The following is a 23,635-nucleotide window of genomic DNA, read 5'->3' as shown; positions in this document are numbered from 1 at the left end:
TCAATAAGTGTATTTTAAAATTTTAGACAAAAAAAATGGCTCAACAGGTAAGAGCACTTGCTGTTCTCCCAGAGGACCTGGGTTCAGCTCCCAGAACCTACATGATAGTTTACAACCACCTATAGCTCCGGATCCTGGGGATTCATTGTCCTCCTTTGGCCTCCTCAGGCTCCTGAACCCATGTGGTGTACACACATATATGTAGGCAAACACTCATACACATAGAATAAAAATTAAATTTTTTAAAAAGAAAGATATTTTTACCATACAAAATAAAAATGTACATTAAAATATATGCCAAAGAGTTAAACTACTACTCTACATGGTTACTGATTTCTCTGGCTCTACATCATCTGAGCCTTAGTCAATGAGCACAGATCATTTGTATAAGAGGAAAATAGCAGACACCCCAGAGCTCATCTCTGGGGTGGAACCCTCCTTGAGATCCACGTGCATGTGCTAACCTCTCAGCACACTGGAATCATCAGGGAAGTTTCTCTTCCCAGGCCAGGGCCCAGTCCTGGGAGATTCTGACTTAAATGGCATGGAAAGTGGCCCAGACCTAACTGTTTGCTTGTTCTGAGCAGTTCAGCTGGATAGGAAGGCCCGGTAAACACGGGTAAGACCAAAACAGTGTCCTGAGAATGTATAGGGAAGGAAACTAAAGGAGATGAAATAACAAAAGACAGTTGAAAGGGTTTTGCAACGAATACCACAAAAATCACACCACCCGATAAACCTCACGCCAGAGATTTATTTGGGGAGCGGGAGTGGGGGTGGGGTACAGAACGGCTGCCTCTGAGTGGGGCTGAGCAGTGAGCAGGCCAGGCTGTGGTGACAGGATTCACAGGGAACACGGAAAATAAGGTGACCGGGGAAGTGTGTAGCACTGGCTGTTAGCGATGGTGATGTGCCCAACAAAAGAAGTTGAAAATATTGTCTACTTCCCTTAGCCAAGAGGATAACTATATGTTTTTCCTTGGGTTCACCTTCTTACTTAGCTTCTTTAGGTTCACCTATTGTAGTCTCCGTGACCCTTATTTATGGCTAGAAACCAATTATGAGTGAGTACATCCCATGTTCATCTTTTTGGGTCTGGGATACCTCACTCAGGATAGTGTTTTCTATTTCCATCCATTTACATGCAAAATTCGAGAAGTCATTGTTTTTTACCGCAGCATAGTACTCTAGTGTGTATATATTCCATACTTTCTTCATCCATTCTTCCATTGAAGGGCATCTAGGTTGTTTCCAGGTTCTGGCTATTACAAATAATACTGCTATGAACATAGTTGAACAAATGCTTTTGTCATATGATAGAGCATCTCTTGGGTATATTCCCAAGAGTGGTATTGCTGGGTCCAGGGGTAAGTTGATCCCGAATTTCCTGAGAAACCGAAACACTGACTTCCACAGTGGTTGCACAAGATTGCATTCCCACCAGCAATGGATGAGGGTACCCCTTCCTCCACAGCCTCTCCAGCAAAGGCTATCCTTGGTGTTTTTGACTTTAGCCATTCTGACAGGTGTAAGATGATATCTCAAAGTTGTTTTGATTTGCATTTCCCTGATTGCTAAGGAAGTTGAGCATGATCTTAAGTGTCTTTTGGCCATTTGAACTTCTTCTGTTGAGAATTCTCTGTTCAGTTCAGTGCCCCATTTTTTAATTGGGTGGGGTGGGATGGGGGTAAGGGGAGATGGGGAGAGAAGAGATAGAGGGGAAGGAGGGGGGGACTTGGGGAAACAGGAGGATTGGGATAAAGGAAGGTTGGACAGGGGAGCACGGAACCACAATTCTTAGTTAAGGGAGCCACTTTAGGGTGGGCAAGAGACTTGACCCTAGAGGGGCTCCCAGGAGCCCAAGCTGAGGTCCCCCGTTAGTTCCTTGGGCAGCTGAGGATAGGGAACCTGAAATGACCCTATCCTAGAGCAATACTGATGAATATCTTCATACCACCATAGAACCTTCATCTGGTGATGGATGGAGATAAAGACAGAGACCCACACTGGAGCACTGGACTGAGCTCCCAAGGTCCCAATGAGGAGCAGAAGGAGGGAGAACATGAGCAAAGAAGCCGGGACCACGAGGGGTGCACCCACCCACTGAGACAGTGGAGCTGATCTACTGGGAGCTCACCAAGGCCAGCTGGACTGTGACTGAAAAAGCATGGGATAAAACCGGACTCTCTGAACATGGCGAACAATGAGGGCTGATGAGACAAGGACAATGGCACGGGGTTTTGAACCTACGTAATGTGCTGGCTTTGTGGGAGCCTAGCCAGTTTGGATGTTCACCTTCCTAGATATGGACGGAGGGGGGAGGACCTAGAACTTACCACAGGGCAGGGAACCCTGACTGCTCTTTGGACTGGAGAGGGAGGGGGAGAGGAGTGGGGGGAGGGGGAGGGAAATGGGAGGCTGGGAGGAGGTGGAAACTTGTTTTTTTTTCTCCTTTTCTAAATAAAAAAAAAGTTGAAAATAAATGTTTAAAGACAAACGCAGCCACAATTCAGAAGGGAAAAACTGAGAACTCCTCGTACCTTGAAACAAAAGCATTAGCTTTTGTGAAAATCTTATCCCCAAGGGGAAGTCGACAGTGAGAGGCCGTTCCTGGTGTGGCTGAGCAGAGGTGGCCAGAACTCTGTCTCACTTTGGAACATTTACTCTGTGGCGCTGCCATGTGGGGCACTGGTTTCTGGGGCAGCCCACAGTGTGCATTCCCGCACAGCATGTGAATGAATGGGGAGAGCCTTTGACTAGGCAGCCCGGGGGGCTCCTGCCCTCAAAAGATGTGCCAGTGACCCCGGGCCTGCTGGCTTCCTCTCTAATTGGCCCATGCTGTGGGGAGCAATTGGGAATAAGTGGCTGCTTGCTGGGTAGCATGTGTGGTGCGTGCGCGCGTGCGCGTGCGTCCCAGAGCTGAATGAGCAGCTGCAGCTTTGCAAACCAGCTTAGCTTCCAGCCTCACCAGAGCCGCTCTCGGGCTGGGCTCACGGTGGAGCCAATCTAGGCAAAGGGGCTTCACCAGGACAGAAGCCATAGGAAAGGGCCCCTCTTCTACTGCCACTGAGGGTTAGGGACCAATAACTCCTAAAGACCTAATGTCTCTGTAGCAATGGGCAACTTCTGAGGCCAGAGTTGTCTCCATTCTGCCCTGTGGGTACCAAGGCCTAAACTCTGGGTCTGCCAACGGGAGTCTGAGAAGATGTCTCTGGGACAAAATTCCTGTAACCCAATCAGCAGGGCCTGAGTTTTAACCCCTGACACCCATGTAAAAGCCCGGTGCTGCCAGCATATAGCTGTACCCATGTCTAGAGAGGTAGAGACAGGACCAGCAGGAGCTCTTGGGTGATGAACTCCAGGTCATAGGGCACACCCTTACTCCCTGCTTGGGAGGCAGATTATCCAGGCCAGACTGGTCTGTCCAGCAAGTTCTAGGCCAATGAACTGCATAGCAAGAGCCTGTCTTTAAAAAACAAGAAGAAGAAGAAGAAGAAGAAGAAGAAGAAGAAGAAGAAGAAGAAGAAGAAGAAGAACAACAACAACAACAACAACAACAACAACAACCAACAAAAACAAACACAGAAAACAAAAACAAGTAAAGGGGCTGGAGAGACGGCTGGGGGTTAAGAGAACTTACTCGGCTCTTGCAGAAAGAAGACCCAGTTTCAGCTCTCAGCACCTACATGCAGCTCACAACCGTCTGTGACTCCAGTTCCAGGGAATCTGACGCCCTCTTCTGGCCTTCACAGACTCCAGCATACATGTGAGGAAAAGACATATCTGCAGGCAAAACACTCATACAAATAAGATAAACAAACCTTTAAGAAATATAAAATAAAGTGGAGAGAATAGGAGAAGATACTTAATGTTATCTTTGGCCTTGATATACACAGGCACAGGTATGCACACACATGATAGAGCTATACAAACACAAGTACACAACACACACATATGCACACACACAGGATGACAGAAAGCACTAGAAACAAAAGGTAGTGTACTTACTCAAGAAGTATTCTCATGGGGGGGGGTGTTCAGGAGCCTGTTCAGATGTGCAGTAGAGAAAGGTTGAGGGCTTCATTCAGACAGAGCCCATACAAATATCAGCCCCTCAACACACTCAGAACCAGAGACTTCCTTTCCCTGCACAGCTGCAGCTTTCCTAGGGACCTTTCTGGGCTTTCGGACTCAAGTCCTATTCTCTCTCTGTCTCTGTCTCTGTCTCTCTCTCTTTCTCTCTGTCTTTCTCTCTCTCTCCACACACACACACAGGCACATACACGCACAGACAAACACAGGTACACACACGCATTGCCACAGCACCTTTACACTTGCTTCCTTAATCAGATCCATACTGGAAAGTACACAGAGCTTTGCATAAATAAATATCTCCATCCACTACGCCTCTCTCTGGCCTCTGACATAAACGACTTTCAGTAAGCACTTATGGAGACAGACAAAGACGACTGATGGGGACCAACAATGCGCCCCAGAGGCACGCGTATTTGAGCACTTGTTTCCCAGCTGGTGGTGCTGTGTGGGAGGTTGTGTACTTCCTAAGCATCGGGATAGGCAGCCTTGCTGGCGGAAGTATGCCACTGAGGGCAAGCACTGAGAGGTTCCAGTTCACCCTCCCAGCTTCCTGTGTGAAGAAATACGGTCTGTGAGAGTCTTGCCTTGGCCACCAGCTGCCATGCTGCCCCTGCCGTTCTGGACTCTCCCTCTGGAACCATAAGTCTTGGTAAACTCTTTTTTCCGTAAGTCACCTGTGGACCTAGGATTCTATCACAGTAACACTGCGGCCTGAGCTCATGGGCTAAAAAGCAATTACATCCTGGGTTTTGTTCATTCGCATGACCCTGGGTTCTAGATCAAAGTACCTGGCTTGGCCAGTTTGTTTGAGAGGTTGTGACCCTTTAAGAGATCTAACCCTACTGGATTGAAGTCCCACTTCCTGTGGGCTCTCTGCTTCCTGGCTGCAGAAGCAATGTGACCAGCCACTCTCCTGGTACCAACACTTCCCACGCCATGGACACATCCCTTCTAAACTATGAACCAAGTAAACCCTTCCTTTTCGAAGTTGCTTCTTTTCAGGCATTGAATGTCCATAGAAAACACATGTTCTCTGAAACTCTGAGAGCGCTTGGTGTTTTAAGCTGCAAAGATTTTGTGTGATTTTAAACACAGCTTGCCCCCACGTCAATAGATGACATCAAAGCTGAGCTTAGCAAATTGGAACGAGGTGACTGGCAGCTGAGAAGTGCTGAAGCGTGGCCTTTTTCCTACCTAGCAAGGCCACCAACCCTCCACTACAAGAGTTTGTTCAGGAGAGAGAAGCTTGGTAGACAGTCAGACTTAAGTGTGGAACCATGCCTTGCACTGGACACCTCTGCTTGTAACAGAGCAAGGGGCACACAGAACCAATGGTCAACAGGGGAGGTTTGCTACCCACAGCAGAAGAGAAGCCAAGTGTGTCCCTGGCCTCAGAACTGCAGGAGAACGGAGTTGAGAACCAAGTTGGGTGATTTAAGGTAAAGACCAATTTTCCAAGAGCAGCAAATCTTTGCAAGTCACTACTTTTCCTCCCACTCTTTAAAAAAAAAAAAGCACAGAAGGGGAACATTTGCTGTCTTTTAGTGTCGAGAGCCAGCACATCTGCCCCTTGCCATTTGGAAAGTGATGGTGCTGATTTATAGTGGCCGCTAATCACTTAGCTCACATCACTCCAACAAAAAGACAGAACCCATTACCTGCAGGAGCACTGAACTGGGTTAGCCCAACATCAGCTCCACATCCCTGACATGGGCCCTGTTGATGATGAAGCCACTGGGTGCAGCCAGAGACAGTGAACTCACAGGAAAGTCTGCTGGGCCCATGCTGGAGACTTCCCATGGGCTTCCTCCTGGGACACACACGTCTCTGCTTACACTATCCGCTGTCACAGGAGGCATCTTGTGGGTGACGGCTTCCTCAAACCACAGGCAGTGGCAACCCATTGACAGCTGAGTGTGTGTGTTCTGGTTTCATATCCGTTATTGTGAAAAGATACCTGACAAAAAGCAACTAAGGAGACAAAGGGGTTTCCCGAGGTGTGCGATTCCAGGTTTCAGTCTGTCATTTGTGGGGAAATCAAGACAGGAACTCCAAATATCACAACCATAACAGAGAGAAATGCATGCAAGCATGCTCACTTGCTAATGTCCACCTCAGTTTCTCCCCTTTTATACAATTCAGGACCCTCTGCTTCAGTGAATCAGGGGGAAGAGAGACTGGGAACCATTCTGGACCCCTCCATGCTTGTACACACACACGCACCCACATGTACACACCATGCACCAGTGTGTGACTAAGTCATGGCGCTATACAGGCCCTTGGCACTGAGGTGCTAGCAAAGTGCCTGCCTCCACCCGTGACTCTGGCCAGGCAAAGCCACAGTGACACATTCATCCCAATAGTCACCTGAAGCTGTTCTTTGAATGGTTAAGGCCCTCAGCAGTAAACAGACCCACTTACTCTATGAACTTATCCGAGTCCTTCTCCCACCTGCCAGCAGGCAACGCAGCAGCAAAAGAGCTGAGGGGAACCTGCTCAGGGGAACCTGCTCAGGGGAACCTGCTCAGGGAAACCTACTCAGGGGAACCTACTCAGGGGAACCTACTCAGGGGAACCTGCTCAGGGGAACCTACTCAGGCTTCGGTCACAGCACCCATCACTGACCAGGTGCTGGGATAAACAATGAATCAAGTAGAGAGTTCAAAGTTCATTCAGGTTTTTCTCATCCACCTAAGTTTTTCTCCACAATTTACCTAATGAATTTTTTAAATTATGTGCATGAATGGGTATGAATATGTACACACGAGCACGGGTACCTGTAGAGTCTAAAGAGGGCATGGTGCTGGAGTTGCAGTCAGTTGTAAGCTACCCAACACGAATGCTGGAACTGAACTCAGGTCCTCTGGAACAGCAGTAGTGTTCTCTTAACCACTGGACCATCTCCCCAGCTCTCAACTTGTTTCTGTTAACTTCCTGATCCACTGGTTTTGAGGTACTAGGGACTAAACCCAGGACCTCTCATATGCTAGGCAACTACTTTACCCTGATGTAGGGGAACACGAATAAAGCAGTCCCACACCAGCTCAGAACTGAGTATAATAGAGGGCTCTTTATTTAAGGGGGCAGACTCACAGATCACACTCCTCTGCACAAGTGGGGTATAAGAACCAAATCCAGCAGAGAGAGAGAGAGAGAGAGAGAGAGAGAGAGAGAGAGAGAGAACACATGTTTTTGGTACCCAAGGCCACGCCCAACCTGGTCCAGCATCTCAAAGGCCATTGGCTGAGGGAGGTTCCCCAGCACCTCCCCTTTTGTCTAAATAAGAGAGTTCCAAACACCATACAAAATTATATACAATAAGAACAGATATCAAGTATAAAAATTAAAATTACAGGGGCTGGAGAGATGGCTCAGTGGTTAAGAGCATTGCCTGCTCTTCCAAAGGTCCTGAGTTCAATTCCCAGCAACCACATGGTGGCTCACAACCATCTGTAATGAGGTCTGGTGCCCTCTTCTGGCCTGCAGGCATATACACAGACAGAATATTGTATACATAATAAATAAATATTAAAAAATTAAAATTACAACCAGCATAAACAATATTAAGCAAGAAACATATGCTAAATGTTTCAATAATTATCCTACCCTAAGGAAGCTAAGCCTTGGATTAGAAATGGTTCGGTTAAATCATGAGAGGAAAATAATTACAACTATCTACTCTTCAATCCCAGTAAGGTTCCAGGAATATAAGGCTGTAAACTGATAAAAGAACATTAGAAAAATTTTATTCATGGTAATAAATCATGCAATACAGGAAAAATGAACGAATTTGTGGAAACTACAACCTATTAAAGCTATACAAGAGGAAATAAACTAGAATTAGAATGCCCCAATTTTGCTTGTTTGTTTATTTTGTTGGGTTTTTTTGTTGTTGTTGTTTATTTTGTTGTTTTTTTTTCCCTGTGAAGTTCTGGCTGTCCTGGAACTCATTCTGTAGTTCAGGCTGACCTTGAACTCAGAGATTTGCCTGCCTCCGCCTCCTGAGTGCTGGGATCAAAGGCATGTGCCACCATTACTGGCCTTAGAATGCCCAAATCTTAAAGGGATTTTCCAAGGTGCTTCTTCTGAATAAATTTAAGACCCAGGTAGTTTCATTAACATATTTTATCAAACTTTTAACACAACATCAACAACACCTCCAAATATTAGTTTTACACAAACTCTTCCAGAAAGTAGATGATTAATGTTTCCTGAGGCCAGCATTTCCCTAATGCCAGCGTGATCTTCAAAAGGAAGAGCAGGAGCACACGTGAGGTTCAGCGCCACCAATGAGCTGAGCCTGTGGCTATGCATCCCTGCATCCCCGTAAGAAGGCACCGAAGGGAGTGAAAGAATGGAATTTATAGTGGAGGGGCCATTTGTTAAACTGGGGCACAACCCAATGTCCACTAAGAAATCACAGCTAAGAAATACAGCAACTGCTTTAAAACAGCTGGAGTTGAATGGGAGTGGGTTGAGGGACATGAAGCTACAAAGTGATGCTGGGCTCGGAGACTCTAAGTAGAGCATAGGCTGAAAGATGGAGTAGACCCTGTTGAGGTGAGTGCGGTCATCACACATGAACAGTGTCCGAAACACGAGGCCTTGCTTAGCAGAAAGTCCAGCGGTACAGTCTGATTTATAGAAATAGCCAATAAGAGTGTACCCAAGCAGATGCCGAGGACTGAGTTCAGGTGGTAGAGTAGTACTGGCCTAGCAAGTGTGAGGACCCAGGTTCCACCCTCAGCACCACATAAACCTGGAATGGTGATGCACACATAGAATCCCAGCATTCAGGAGGTGGAGGCAGGAACATCAGAAGTGCAAGGTCTTCCTCAGCTACAAGGCCAGCCTGAGTTGCATGACATCTTTCTTTTAAATAAATAAATAAGAAGCGTAGCCAGGTGGTGGTGGTACACACCATTAATCCCAGCAATTAGGAGGCAGAAGCAGACGAACCTGAGTTTGAGGCTAGCCTGGTCTACAGAGCTAGTTTCAGAACCTGAGTTTGAGGCTAGCCTGGTCTACAGAGCTAGTTTCAGGACAGTCAAGGCCACACAAGAAAACCTGTCTCAAAAAACAAAAACAAAACAAAATTCAAGTGTATAGAGTCAAAAGGGGCTGGGGTAGAGCTCAGTAGTGCCAGGCCTAGCATGCATGAAGCCCTGGGCCCAGTCAGCAGGGGAAGAAGGCTGCCGAGGAGAGCAGAGGAAGGAGGGGAGGAGGGCAGAGTGCATACAGTCCATGAAGGTGCTTTGACATTTACAGCAGGTGCAAAACAGAAGCTGTAATAGTGCTGTTTGTGTGTTTCAAAGAAAAGTTCATTGGAAAAAGAGGAGTCTGATTATCTGGGTTCTACCAATGGGTCCCTACAGGAATTTAACAGAGTAGTTAGAATTGAGATATTATCCATCAAAGGCTCTTTGCCATTGGTCTGAAAAAGAATCCCAAGCCCTGAACACCGGTGTGGCGCAATGGTTCACACTGAGGGCATTTCACCAGGCACGTTCCAGAGGGACGAGGACCCAGCCACTAAATCACCCCATTACACTTTGAACTCCAGCGGGGAAGACAAGAGGCAGACTTCCAGCTCGGCCATTTAGCATGTGAATTATGTATGACTTTAGATGAGGTTCTCAGAGAGCCTCGTGTTGGTGTCTAACCACTGGAAAGGGCGCCATAAAAGGGATCTACAGCCCTATTGATACAGGGGCAGCCATTAACGCTGTGCCGTCGATTAAAGAAAAACTCGTGACTGAATGAGATTACTTTTAGTCTTGTTGCGGAATAATAGCCAGCGTTATTAATGGGGTGGGGGTGGGGGCTTCCAGGATGTCCAGCAGATCTCTGAACACCTCAATAGTACCACGTCCTGAGTACGCCGGGTATTCGCCTACACCCACGCACCTATGCTACAGCTTAATTTCCAAATTAGGCATGGTAAGAGATTAACCATAACCATTAGTTATAAAACAGGATAATTACCACAGGCTGCAATGAAAGCTATTTAAAATTGTGAATTGTTCATTTCTGGAATTTTCTATTTAAGGGTTAGCCATGGTAACAGAAACAAGAAGGCGAAACTGCAGCTAAGCGTGGACTGTGTTCATGTAGAGCTTCAAAAAGACACAAACTTTGCTGTTATTGTTTAGCTACATTTTGGTAGGTGTCCACACCTACCAAGCAGGATCTCTGTAAGATGGCATAGGAGATGGCTCTGGTGAGAAGAGGGCTGGATTGTTGCCTTCTCGGCACACCCAACACACACTTGTGAACTTCGCCGCTGCGTTTCTCCAGATTTCAATGCTGGGGAATCTGTGGGCATGGCGAGCTTTAGTATGAAGCTCTCAATCGAGGCCACAAAACAAGCCAAGGATTTGGCTGCGGATGCTCTGCAACTGTAAATCGCCACCGGCGGCAGAGGCAAGGAAGGCACAAGGAGAGAAGCACCATTTAACCAAAGCAAGGAGCATTTGGTTTGAACTGTGCTGGGGCAATGCGTGTGCATGTCGAGAGCAGCTCGGGCGGGGGTGGAGGTTCCCGGCTTACGCCTAGAGCTCATGGACAAAAATTTTCATCCTAGAAAGATCTAAAACCGAGAAGCATTCCTGGACAATCAGCGACATGGAAGGAATAGCCTTTGGCACACTGCCATCTAGTGGCCACAAAGGAAAACTCACAACAGAGGAGGGATGCGTGAGGATTTAAGTCCTTTGAAGAGCAGAGTGCCCGTTTTAAATGAATCCAACCATTCCTTGTCTCAGAGTAGGACAACAGCATCTGTCTCCACGCTGGTTGTAAAGATAAAAATGTGTCCTGCGCAAGGCTATGCCTGCATCTTGTGGAGAGCTGGAGCTTACGCCCCATCTCGAAGCTGATGGTAGTTTGTCACGGCAGCATAGGGAAGCCAAGGCGGAAGGACTGACCCTTCGAGGCCAGCCTGGACTGCACAGTAGACAGACTCTACCTCAAAGCACAAATAAAAATAATTGAAGAGTTCGAGGCCAGCCTCATCTAAGGAGCTAGTTCCAGGACAGGCTCCAAAGCTACAGAGAAACCCTGTCGAAAAAAAAAAAAACACCCCTCTCAGCACTCTAGAAATAAGACAACCTCTCTCTTCTGGGTGCTCTCCAAAATGAAGGTTACACCAAAGCATAAGCAGGAAAATCCAGATTCCCATTAAGTGAAGAAGACAACAAAGCAAGTTTTGTCTATATAGGCGTATATGGGTACACAGGCCCACGTGTGTGTTGGGGCACATGGGGTGTGATTGTGTACAGGTGCACGTGTGCTGAGGGGCATGTGTGTACACGTGCATGTGAAGACCAGGACAACCTTGGCTGTCGACCCCATCTGCCTTGGGGCCAAGCCCTTTGCTTCTGTTTGGTATCTCTTTCAGAGGATCTGTGCTGTCTCATTCTGGATCTCATGGAAAGGTACTCTCCAAGGGTCCTTGGGCCTGCAATCTCGTCCTTGGGGTCTGAGTCTCTCTGCCTGGTAAGTAGGACCTGGGAAGACTGAAAAGCAGCCACCTCATCTCCGAACCGGTGAGCCACAGCTATCACAACTGCCTTCTATTCCCCCACCCCATGATCCTGCGGGAGAGTACTGTACCGTCCTGTTCCCACGGGTGCGGGAGAGTACTGCATCGTCCTGTTCCCACGGGTGCGGGAGAGTACTGTACCGTCCTGCTCCCACGGGTGCGGGAGAGTACTGTACCATCCTGCTCCCACGGGTGGAGAGACAAAGGGCAGGAAGCCTTTCTCTCCTCAACACCTCACACCAGCAAGGCTCTGCTTGTCTTTATTTGTAGCATCGAGTTTGGACTTCTAACGGTATGAAAGTTCTTCATTTCACCAGGGAAACAGCAGGCAGTGGTTTTCCCGAGGCAACATTGTGGGGAAAAGAAAGCAGAACCCTCAGGCTTTCTTGTTCTCTCCTCCTAGCCATCCCACACTCCTAGCTGGTCTACCCCTCCACGCAGTCTCCCCAGTGTGAATTCCCAGCTCCTACAGCCTGCGGCAGAGAGGAGGGCACATCTGTGGAGTGGGAGGTCCCAGGGAGAGTCCAGAAGAAACAATTTGGTATCTCCTAAAGGATGCTACATGTGATTCAATCAATAAAAATGAGGCCCTTGGTATCTCACTGCAATCTAGGGCTATGCTCCTACAGTCATAGAACTGAGGAACAAAGAAGGAGATTGCATACAAGGATGTCTATTCTGATCCACATCTCTTTAGATGTGTCTCCACACACTGGGAGAACTGAGTGCCCCTGAAGCCAGCATGGTGTAGAAAACAAATTCCAGCACATTTTTGTTAGGTATTTATTTGTTTTGTTTTGTTTTGTTTTTCGAGACAGGGTTTCTCTGTAGCTTTGGAGCCTGTCCTGGAACTCCCTTTGTAGACCAGGCTGGCCTCGAACTCACAGAGATCCGCCTGCCTCTGCCTCCCGAGTGCTGGGATTAAAGGCGTGTGCCACCACCGCCCGGCTTTATTTGTTTCTGTACATAGTGTGGTGTGGTGTGTAGATGTATGTGTGCAGAGACCAAAGGAAAACCATCAGATGCTGTGCTGGTTTGAAAGAGAATGCCTGGCCCCCAGTTGGTAGACCAACAAAACCACAGTCAAAGATTGTGTGTGAGTTCACAAGTGTGTGTACTTAAATGTTGTTTTACTTAGTTTTCAGTCCTGGTCTCATTTTTTTCTGTTGAATTTTAGCCACATTGCTTTCTTGTTCAGGTTTTACATTGACTTCTATATTTCATTCATCTGTTTATCTGAATTAAAATAACTTTATAGGACCTCAGTATCTCACGGAGGAGTCATGCACTTTTGGGAGTCATACTGCCTGAATTTTCGTATTTCTTGTGTCTCTGTATTGAAACTGTGCACAGTTTTGTGAGGATATATGTTTCATGGGTTCCCCCTCCTACTTATTTTACGAGGTTCTTTTTAGGAGGAGGCTTCTCTTGGGTTTATGATCTTCACTACACCTTAGGTGGGAGAAAATTGGCTGTGTTAATAAAAACTACAATTTGGGAATAATTGAGATAGTAAAATGTAATAAAAAGCCAACCAAAACATCAGCTGCTTCCTCAATAAGATTAGAAGAAGAGCCAAGAGACTTAACAGTTTAGACTGTGATTCTAGAAGTTATTAAAGGTTATAATAATTAAGTTGTAGAAGAAGAAGTCAAGTGTGGTCATTGGCACTTCTGATGGAGCACTTGAGAGGTTGAGGGGGAGCATAAAGTCAGGTACGGTCACGCACATCTATGATCCAACACTCGTAAGGCTGAAGAGGGCCTGTGTGTTCAAGGTCAGTTTAGACTTAGAAAGATGCAGTCAGCTGAGCTACATAATGGGACTGGGTTTCAAAAACAAGCAAAACAAAAGAGAGAGAACAAGGTTACAAATAGTCAAGGATTTTAAGCCTGTTCCTTGAGGGACAAATTTCTAGGAACCTTGACTTTACTGTCTCTGTGGTAAAGAAATAAGCCATGAATGTAAGTCTGGGAGGTGGCTCAGTGAGTTAAAGTACTCTCTGTGCAAGCATGAGGACCTGAGTTCAAATCCCCAGACCCACATAAAAGCGGCACGCACGTGATATTTGTCATCTCAGTAACCTATACATAACAACAACAAAAGAGAACCTGTCTCAAACTTAGTGGGAAATGAAGACTCACATCCAGACTGTCCTCAACCATATTCAAGTAGAGGTACCTGCATGTTTACATGTGAATGCATATATGCTTACAGGAAAATGGTTTAATCCTATTGTATGTGTGACAGTAATCAGTTAACATCTCATTTTAAGAACTTTAGTAAACTGTTCATTTGCAAAAGTATGTGTTGATGACATTACTTTAGAAAAACACTATTCTCAGACAGAAGGATGCATGGAGGGGAAAAGAAAGATTCTGGATGGTTCCAACCTGTCTGAGTATTAACTAAGAAAATACTTTAGATAACAGCGCCAAGATTGAAGAACTACGTCCAGCTGATCCTAGAAGCAGGTGGTGAGCTCTAAGATCCTTCTTACTCCAGCCAACAAACAAACAAAAGTATGCAAGTCAATCTACAGTAAAGGAGAAGCTGGAAGGCCTGGCATTGGAGGACATGGTACTTCTCATCCGCAGGAGCCTACTGTCTCTGGGTTTGCACAGTGCATTAGGTACTACTTGAGGCTCCAGTGTCCCAGCTGGCTCAAGAGGTCTGCTTGAGTATTCCAAGGCAGTTACTTAAGTAGTAATTGAAAAAAAATCCTACAAATGTTTAGTGCCTACAAAAACCACTTTATTTCCAGGATGTGCTGGTTTCTTAATACGTTAGGTAGGCATCTTGATTGGTTTTTGTCAATTTGACACCAGTTAGCGTCACCAGGGAAGAAGAATCTCAGTTGAAAAGATATCTCTTTTGGATGCCTATTTGTAGTGGCATTTCAATTGTATTTTAATAAATAAAGATTACCTGAAGATCAGAGAGTAAAACAGCCCCACTGGTCAGCCTTACAGACCAGGCAGTGGTGACACACACCTTTAATCCCAGTAGCCACACCAGTTACCATAGAAACAGGGCAGTGCATGACTTTAATCCCAGCCCTAGAGAGGATTATAAAATGGGAGGAGACAGCTCTCACACACGGTCTCATTCTGAGATTCCTGGAGGCAGAATAGCATTTTTGGACTGAGGTTGAGGTAAGAGCCAGTGACTGGCTGCTCTGCTTTTTAGATCTTCAGGCTGAACCCCAATATCTGTCTCTGAGCCTTTATTAATCATGCATCACCTATGGACAATTTTGTAGGGCATTTTCTTGATTAAGGATTGATGTGGGAGGGCTGAGCCCATAAGGAACGGAGCTATCACAGGGCAAATGGTCCCGGGTCATGTAAGGGAGCAGGCTGTGCAAGCCGAGAGAAGCGAGTAAACAGTGTTCCTCCACGGCTTTTGCTTCAATTCCTGCTTCCAGCTTCCTGTCCTGAGCTCCTGCCCTGATGTCCCTTCATGATAAACTGTAAGTTGTAAGCCAAATAAACCCTTCCCTCCCCAAGTTGCTTTTAGTCATGTTCTTTATCAAAACAATATAAAGCAAACTAAGGCACAGGTAACTCCAGCTCAAAAAGACTTAGCTCTCTGAAGCAACAGGGCACATTGTTATCCCCGTATGAGTCCATCAGACCAAACTTCAGAGGCGTATTACACTCCACCGGGACGGCCGAGGTTTCAGAGAGACAGTTGTTTGGGAAGTCAAAACAGAACTGAAGAGACTGCAGCTGGTGTGGTGTTTAGAGGCAGGAAGCTGGTGTGAGCTTAGGCTAATTGGTGCGATAACGATGTGAAAAACTTACCTCAGCACCAGTGACGCACACCAAAAACTAATTCTGCGAGCCTTCTTTGTCTCATTTCCACAACTTCTTACCTGCTTTCCACTTCTTACGCCCGTGTGTCCTGGTGTCTTGTCAGGAGGTAATGCTTGCGTGCTTCAACTTGTGGAACGTTTCTGTATTTCTCAAAACATCTGAGTCTCATGTTTATGACTCTTGGTATAGCTTGTTCACATCTTCCTAGTATGAGAAACGGGGTGGGGAATGTTGACAGTTTTGATAGGACAGAGGTGGCCGTCACGTGACCACCATGCTTTCTCAGCGTACTCAGTTTACTTTTATTTTAACTTTTTAAGGAAAAGGTAACATGGGGACTACGAATTCATGCACACAGCACTGAGTATGACCTGAATTAATACACACAGCTCTGAGTATTACCAGAGTTAATGCACAAAGCATTGAGTATTACCTGAATTAATGCACATAGCATTAAGTATTACCACCATTAAATCACAGGAGAGAAGACTAGGGGCATGTGTCTCGCCTTGGGTGTTGTGTGATGTTTTACTCTTTTGACTTTTGGGGAGGGCCCACCACCCAGCTATAGATGGAAGTTTTTGTTTTTATTAATCATAAACTGTTTGGCCTATTAACTCAGGCTTATTATTTACTAGCTCTTACAACTTAAATTAACCCATAATTCTTATCTATGTTTAGCCACGTGACTTGGAGCCTTTTCTCAGTGCAGCGTTCTCATGTTGCTTCCTCTGTGTCTGGGTTAGACTAACTTCAGAGTAGGCTGTTCCTCTTCCCATAATTCTCCTAGTCTGGTGTCCACCCCTTGCTCCCCCGCCTATACTTCCTGTCTGGCTACTGGCCAATCAGCATTCTAGTAAACTAATATGACTGACAAATTTTTACAGGGTACAAGAACATTATCCCACAGAACCCAGATCCCAAATAAACCAAAAATGGAAGCTTATTCTTACTTATGAATACCTGACCTTAGCTTCGCTTGTTTCTTGTCCACTTTTCTTAACTTAAATTATCCCAACTACTTCTTTGCCTCTGGGCTTTTTTCTTTTCTTCTGTGTATCTTACATTCACTCTTACTCTGTGGCTGGCTGGGTGATTAGCCCCTGGTGTTCTCCTCCCCTTGTTCTCTCATTGCTCCTTCTCTTCCTCATTTGTTCTTCTGTTTATCCTCTCTGCCTGCCAGCCCCACCTGTCTTGCTCCTGCCTTGCTATTGGTGGTTCAACTTTTTATCAGACCATTGGGTGTTTTGGACAGGCGAAAAATCACAGCTTCTTCACAAGTTAGACAAATGTGGCATAAACAAAAGTAACACACCTTAAAATAATATTTCCCTATACTTAAAATAATATTCCAAAACAAAACCAAAAAATGCATTGCCACCTATAACATCTTGGGACTAAAGGAACACAAACAGAATTAAATGACAAATTACCTCAAGTCAGGTTGTGGTGGTATTTATCTACTTGTATGCTTATGTGTAAGTGTACATGTGTGGGCATGTGCATGCCACAGCTCACCAGCGAAGGTCAGACAATAATCATAAAAGTTCAGGTACCGGGGCTGGAGAGATGGCTCAGAGGTTAAGAGCACTGACTGCTCTTCCAAGGGTCCTGAGTTCGAGTCCCGGCAACCACATGGTGGCTCACAACCATCTGTAGTGAGGTCTGGTGCCCTCTTCTGGCCTGCAGGCATTCACGCAGACAAAATATTGTATACATAATAAATAAATAAATAAATAAATAAATACCTTAGAGACAACTCTATTTAAAAAAAAAAAGTTCAGGTACCGGGAGAACATCATAAAGAACTAGAAGGCCACTAATCTTTACCAGTATCCTTGTTTTAAATACAGATTTTGAAGGAGATCTCGGCATGGGGCAGAAGGGAGCAGTTTCCCTCCAGGACCCCAGACTAGGCACAAACCACACCCAAACACCTGTCTTCAAGAGAGCTCCTTTGTCAAGTGGGGAAGAGAAGTTGAAGTGGCTGCTTTCTGACTCGGGCAGAAAAGCAGCAGTGAACAACCTTGCAGATGTAATTTTTAAGAACAAAAGAAGCTCTGTGTTAGAACGGGCTAGGGCTAGGATGAGGTGTATTTTGATTGGGCATGTTAACTAGGTGGATCGAAGGCAGCTTCTGATTGCTGGACTTTAATATTTTGATAGCTGGACCTTGATAGTCAGCCTTAGGAGGAGGAAATGGCCAACCAAGGGAATAGACTTTAGGGGCTAGCATTAGGTATGTAATCTAAAGGTTTTTTAGCAAGGCTGAGGGAATTGGGGAGAAGGACAACCTGCCAGAGCTATATGCTTGAGTGGGCTAGTGTTCCTTCAGGTTTTTTAATGTTTATATAATTTTAAAGATTTTTATATTTTTAATTATATTTTAATAATTTTCAATTATATGTGTGTTGTGTGACAGACTTCTCCTGGGGAGACATAACACATATATTTACTCACCCCAGATGGTGAGCCCAGGATAGACCAGAGTGAACCTGGATTCCAAATCTAGATTTCAACAAAGTCCAACATGGTGAACCAACTAGTTTTTTGGTGGGGTTACTTAAAGGAATAAGGGTGAAGAGTTACTTACAGGAGCAGAAATGACTCACAGACAGCTGCATCGCCAAAGCCCACGCCAGCACAGGTGACAGCTCACAAAAGCTAAAAACCTGAAGCAAACTGCACATCCTGCAGGCAGCTAAGCAGGTTGCAGGGTGTCCTCCCTATCCACGTGGGTGGCTCCATTGATCCGAGTCCCTCCCAGGCAGTTCGACTTGTACCTGCTTCTTCCAAGCTGCTTGGCTGGTCTGAATCTTCCTTGCGGCTTGTCTTGTCTGAGAGTGGGTCTTAGAAGTTTTTATTTTCTATTCTTGGGAAGGAGGAGCTTAGGAAAGCTGGTCAGTTTCAGGGCTTCTGGAAGCTATTTTGAGTTGTTTACTTTCTCTCTTAAAGTGCTTCCCTGCAGGATTCTTTCTGTATCCCCTCTTTCCCCATGATCCTGAGCGTTGGAGGGGTTGATTACAGATAGGACATGTGCCACAGCAACAGGAGCATCCTGGGGCTTTTGAGTTGAGGCTAGCAACACTGATCAACCGACATAAACACCATAAACACAAACATTTGTGTTTGACAGGCAGCCCTTTGATAAACAGCACCCATTTGATAAATAGCAGCAATGGCTTTCCCACGCGGGCCTATCACTTTGCCAGTCACATGTTTTTAATCTACGTTCCCATTAACAGATGTAAATGAAATGTAAATGTCTCCCTGTGGAGAGAAATTGGGCCTTATATCCGATCAGATAGTTGTTTGTTTCCATAACCATTCCTGCCATTATTGCGCTAGATGCAGCTCGCCTGGCACTTCTACCACGAAGGATGAGCCCCCACCACAAGCCTGGCACTTCTACCATGAAGGATGAGCCCCCACCACAAGCCTGGCACTGCTACCATGAAGGATGAGCCCCCACCACAAGCCTGGCACTGCTACCACGAAGGATGAGCCCCCACCACAAGCCTGGCACTGCTACCATGAAGGATGAGCCCCCACCACAAGCCTGGCACTTCTACCATGAAGGATGAGCCCCCACCACAAGCATTCCTTTGTAGCTACTTCTGGCACTATAGGAGTTAGCTCACAGAAAGACCTTTCAGACCCAATTCTAGGGTTTTTTTTCTCCAAGTCCTGCAACCAATGTATACAATGTCTTCAACAATAGGGTCTTACCACTCAGTTCTATAATGCGACCCACAACAGTGGCAACAGCCATCATCTTTCAGGCACTAACACGGCCTCCTTTATCAACACCCTCTAGAAAGGTAACTGACACCTGGTAGTGGGAGTCTCAGTCAACAACCTTGTGGCTTTTGGTAGCATCTGTTTCTACCCTTGCTTATTTGTGAACTAATACCTCCCTGGCACTCACCTGCCTCTCCGATGGTAGCATCTGTTTCTACCCTTGCTTATTTGTGAACTAATACCTCCCCGGCACTCACCTGCCTCTCCGATGGTAGCATCTGTTTCTACCCTTGCGTATTTGTGAACTAATACCTCCCGGCACTCACCTGCCTCTCCAATGGCTTTCCAATCTTCACAACATCAGAGGTGAGCACTATGTTATCTATTTAACAAAACCCTTTACAGAGGATGAGCAGGGCAACGTAACATCCTGCACTACAATCTCATAACAGATAGTGAGACTGCAAAGATAACCTCGGTGAATCTGTTGCGGGCAAGGGTCAGGTAATCCCAGAGGTTCACAGCTAAGAAGATACTAAAGTGGAGCACAAGCAAGGTCTAAACACAGCCTGGAAAGGTTCCATCCGCCTGTATCAGTTACTTCCTCCACCGATCAAGGTCTGTACAAAAGCAAGGCTCGGAGCCTGTAACTTCATTAGTTCTCTGTGATCTGCGGTCCTTCTCTCTGAGCCTTTACATTTCCATACGGAGGAGCTCTTCCATGAGGACCCTTCACCCCTGATTAACTCATTAATCTGATCAACCCCACCTCCTGGGGCTAAGGGAGAAAGTGGTCCTGCTCACCCCTGGGGCAATTGCTGGCTTCCTGGGTCAGAGAGACCCTGGGTTGGCACAGTGGCTGTTGTCTCCCCGTTTACCACACCTGGTTGTTGGGGGAGTTCCTGGCTGGACAAACGATCTCCATCCTAGTGTAATCTTTTCCTAGGGCGAAATGTAATCTTCTTAGTCTGGGGGATAATTGCCCACCCCTGGGGCAGGCTTGATCATCTGCACCTGTATTGTCCTACCATGGACGTCTTCTGTGAACTCCTCAGACTGAAGCCCTCCAGAACCTCCTTAGTCAGAAAGCATACAGTCTGGCTTTCTATCATTCTTTCCATAGATCTCCAGCTCCACCCAAGTTTTGCCACATTTGTCTTCATGTAATCCAAACAGACCTCTTCCTCTGCTTTGCCTTCTCTTTTCTCTCGCTTTACAGACACTAAAAATGCTGGTCTAAGTCACTTGGATCTGCCAAAGCCTCTTCTGCTTTATAAAGATCTCGCCCAACAAAGCTGCTAAAGCTCCAACCCTGCCTTGAGGTCCTTGATGAATCTCTTTTCCTTTACTCCTCTGTGAACATAGTTCTATCGAGCCCAGTTTGGAATTCAAACACAGCTTTTCCAATTCCTAATTCCCTTGATAGCACCTGTCCCCTGTCCCCAGCCCTTGATATTTATGGGGACCTCAGAAGGAGATTAAAAATTATTCCTAATAATTCCTCTGATAAACCAGCCCATCAGGAACTCATGTCCCTCACACTGTATTACAGTCATGCAGCCCTTGCCTTAAGGAGGAATGGACAGATACCTTACTCAGCTTTTCTGCCTCCACAGCAGGCAGACTGATCCCATTAACTCCTGTGTCCCACGCTCTCACAAACCACACTGTGACAGGCTTGTTCATTGATTCAAAAGACTTCTCCCAGTTCCAGCAGCTCGGATGCTGAATGCTTCCTGTATGAGACCATTGTTAAGGTTGCCAGGTGGTAGAGGCATGGGCAGGTGGATCTCTGTGAGTTCAAGGCCAGCCTGGTCTACAAGAGCAAGTTCCAGGACAGGCTCCAAAGAGACAGTGAAACCCTGTCTTGAAAGAAAAATCCCCACCTGTATGTTGGGTCACAGATCTTTCTGGCCTCCATGGGTACCAGGAATGCACATGTCTTCATCAGTGTTCTATGACCACAGCAATTCTTATAAAGGAAAGCCTCTAACTGGGGCTTACTTACGGTGATAGAGGTTTAGTCCATTGTCATCATAGTAGGGAACATGGTGGCATGGAGACACGGTACTGGAGAAGTAGCTGAGACTACATCTGGACCTGTATGCACCTCTGGACATAGGTTTTTGAGACCCCCAAAGCCCATCCCCAGTGACACACTTCTTCCAACAATGCCACATCTGCTGTAACAACACTACCACACCTCCTGACCCTTCTCAAGTAGTGCCACTTTCTGATAACTAAACATTCAAATCTATGAGCCTATCGGGACCACCCTTATTCAGACCACCACCTGGTACAGAGACATAATGCAGACAAAACATCCACACACGTACAATAATAAAAAGAAAAATGGTGTGTTAATATGCAGAAGGGGACTTCTGAACCCTCCGAATGTAAAGACAAGGGCAACAGAAAGCTTTTCTGGAAGATGCCTTGTAGTTTTCCAGGCACACAAGCAAAGAAGTAGTTTTCAGAATAAGTGTATAGATAGGCACAGCAGAGTACATGTGATCTGGGGAATTCCAGGAGTAGCCCAAGGTGGTATAAGTGAAAGACATGTGTGGTGTTAATTTATTTTAAAAGGCCGGTCTCACATATGAATGTGAAAATGTGTTAAGGAGCTTATTTCTCTCATCAAGTACATTTTGTAACTACTAGTTCACAGCTTAAGAATAAAGAACAAACACATTTATGGATCAGGATTATTGAAATGGTTATGGAAACAATTTAAGTATAAGTAGAAATTAATTTCTTTGCAATAAGATGGAAAATTGATTAAGCTATTAGAAAGAATGTACATGTGTATAGACTATTATTTTGAGTTTCTGTCACTTTAGCTGTTTAAAAAGGAAAACAAGACAGGAAATGGTGGCACACACCTTTAAACTAGCACTTGGGAGGCAGAGGCAGGCAGATGTCTGTGAGTTTGAGGCCAGTCTGGTCTACAGAGTAAGTTCCAGGGCAGCCTGACCTAGAAACAAGAAAGCTCAATGAACCAGCAACAATTGGAAGTGTGCCTGTTTTGCATAGTTGTCCACTGAAGGTCAGTAAAGACACCAGGGAAGTAAGATAATAACTGACTAAACAATCACAGACAGGCACGTTAGACAGGATCCAAAAAAGCACACAAGGAGTTTAAACTCTGTTCTAATCTTTAAGTGAAGGAAGTTCATGAAGGGTCAGGGTGGGAGGTGCCAGCGTCCTCCTTCAATGGAGAGGCAAGGCCTAGCAAGCTGTTCAGTTTGGCTGAACTGGGCAGGGATGGAGACATCAATAAAATTTAGAAGCGTGATGTTGTAGGTCAAAGTCTGCGGGCCAGAGAGACAGTAACGGCAAAGGGAGGGGAGGGAGAAGTGGCAAACACCGAAAATAGAACGGATTAGATTTGGCAAATTTACGTGCGAGGGATCCAGGAGAGCATTTAGAAGTTTCTCTCCACCAACAGAAGAGAAGCAATCTTTTAGAGAAATAAATGGTATTTTGCACGTCTGAAGCTGGGGTGGGGGGCCTGGGCTACCTGTATGGAATTGAAGGTATTAGGAAGAAAGCGACAGTGAGCACCCGGGAGACTAAGGGAGTAGTTATTGGCCATTTAGGTAGACTATGGTTAGGTTTGTCGGGGTGCCTGGGAGAAGGCGCCCAGGTACCTCTGGACGTTCAGATCTGGAGGAAGGAGGGGGAGGACCACCGGGGTGACATCCACAAACCCGCCGGTGCAATGAGGCCCTGTCACCTCCAGCTGCAGCCAGGGCCCTCGACGGAGCATGTGGCCAGGCGGACCGCGAGGCACCGAGCCGGTTGCCTCCAGCCGAGCCCAGCCCGCTCCACTTCCGCTTCCTGCCGAATCGGTAGGAGGTGCGGTGCGGTGCGGTGCGGTGCGCAGCCAGGCCAGGCCCAGGGCGGGCAGTGGGCTTGTCCTGCGGTGGAAGCAGCGGTCGCAGACCTGGGGGCCTTCTAGGCTCCCGAGAGGGGCTGGACGAGCGGCGGTGGGCAAATGCGGCCACCAACGCCGCCCTCGGGCCCCACCACAGTCCCAGGACGCGAAGGCGACGCCCGAGGCCAGAGGAAGCGAAGCGTCCCGCTGACGCCAGAGCCGGGCGAAGTGGGAGGCTGCAGCCTTGAGGCCAGGGGGCGCGAGGAGGAGAGCAGGCAGAAGAGGAGAATGGTGGCCCAGGCTCCCGGGAGAGAGGAGACAGGAGGTGACAAGTTGGGTGAGACATCCGCCGCCTGGAAGGCAGCGAGCAGAGGGGCCGGGGACCCGGTGGGCCTTCCTTGCAGAGGAGCAACGAAGGAGGTGGAGCTCCCTTTTCACCCCAGAAGACACAGTAAGAGAACTGGGGGCCACACCTCAGCTGCCCTCCGTCTTTGTTTACGGCTAGCCTTTAGTTGATTTTGTGTGGGCGCTACCAGTGCTCGGGATGGATGAGAGGCGGGG

General features: G+C 46.6%; 1 protein-coding gene across 1 annotated transcript in view; it reads left to right on the top strand.

The window, feature by feature from the left end:
* Window positions 1–23,194: 23,194 nt before the first annotated feature.
* Window positions 23,195–23,635, top strand: part of Topaz1 (testis and ovary specific PAZ domain containing 1) — a 78,332-nt gene continuing 77,891 nt past the window's right edge. The window contains exon 1 of the mRNA XM_041677559.1: window positions 23,195–23,411. Within this exon, the coding sequence (XP_041533493.1) occupies window positions 23,195–23,411 (217 nt within the window). The remainder of the gene's footprint in view (window positions 23,412–23,635) is intronic.

This window comes from Microtus oregoni, unplaced genomic scaffold (genome assembly GCF_018167655.1).
Source record: "Microtus oregoni isolate MIOR12 unplaced genomic scaffold, Mior012 000028F_ref0000031, whole genome shotgun sequence".
In the NCBI taxonomy this organism is placed as follows: domain Eukaryota; kingdom Metazoa; phylum Chordata; class Mammalia; order Rodentia; family Cricetidae; genus Microtus; species Microtus oregoni.
The sequence above is the reverse complement of the archived record's forward strand: the minus strand, read 5'-3'. Positions and strand labels throughout refer to the sequence as shown.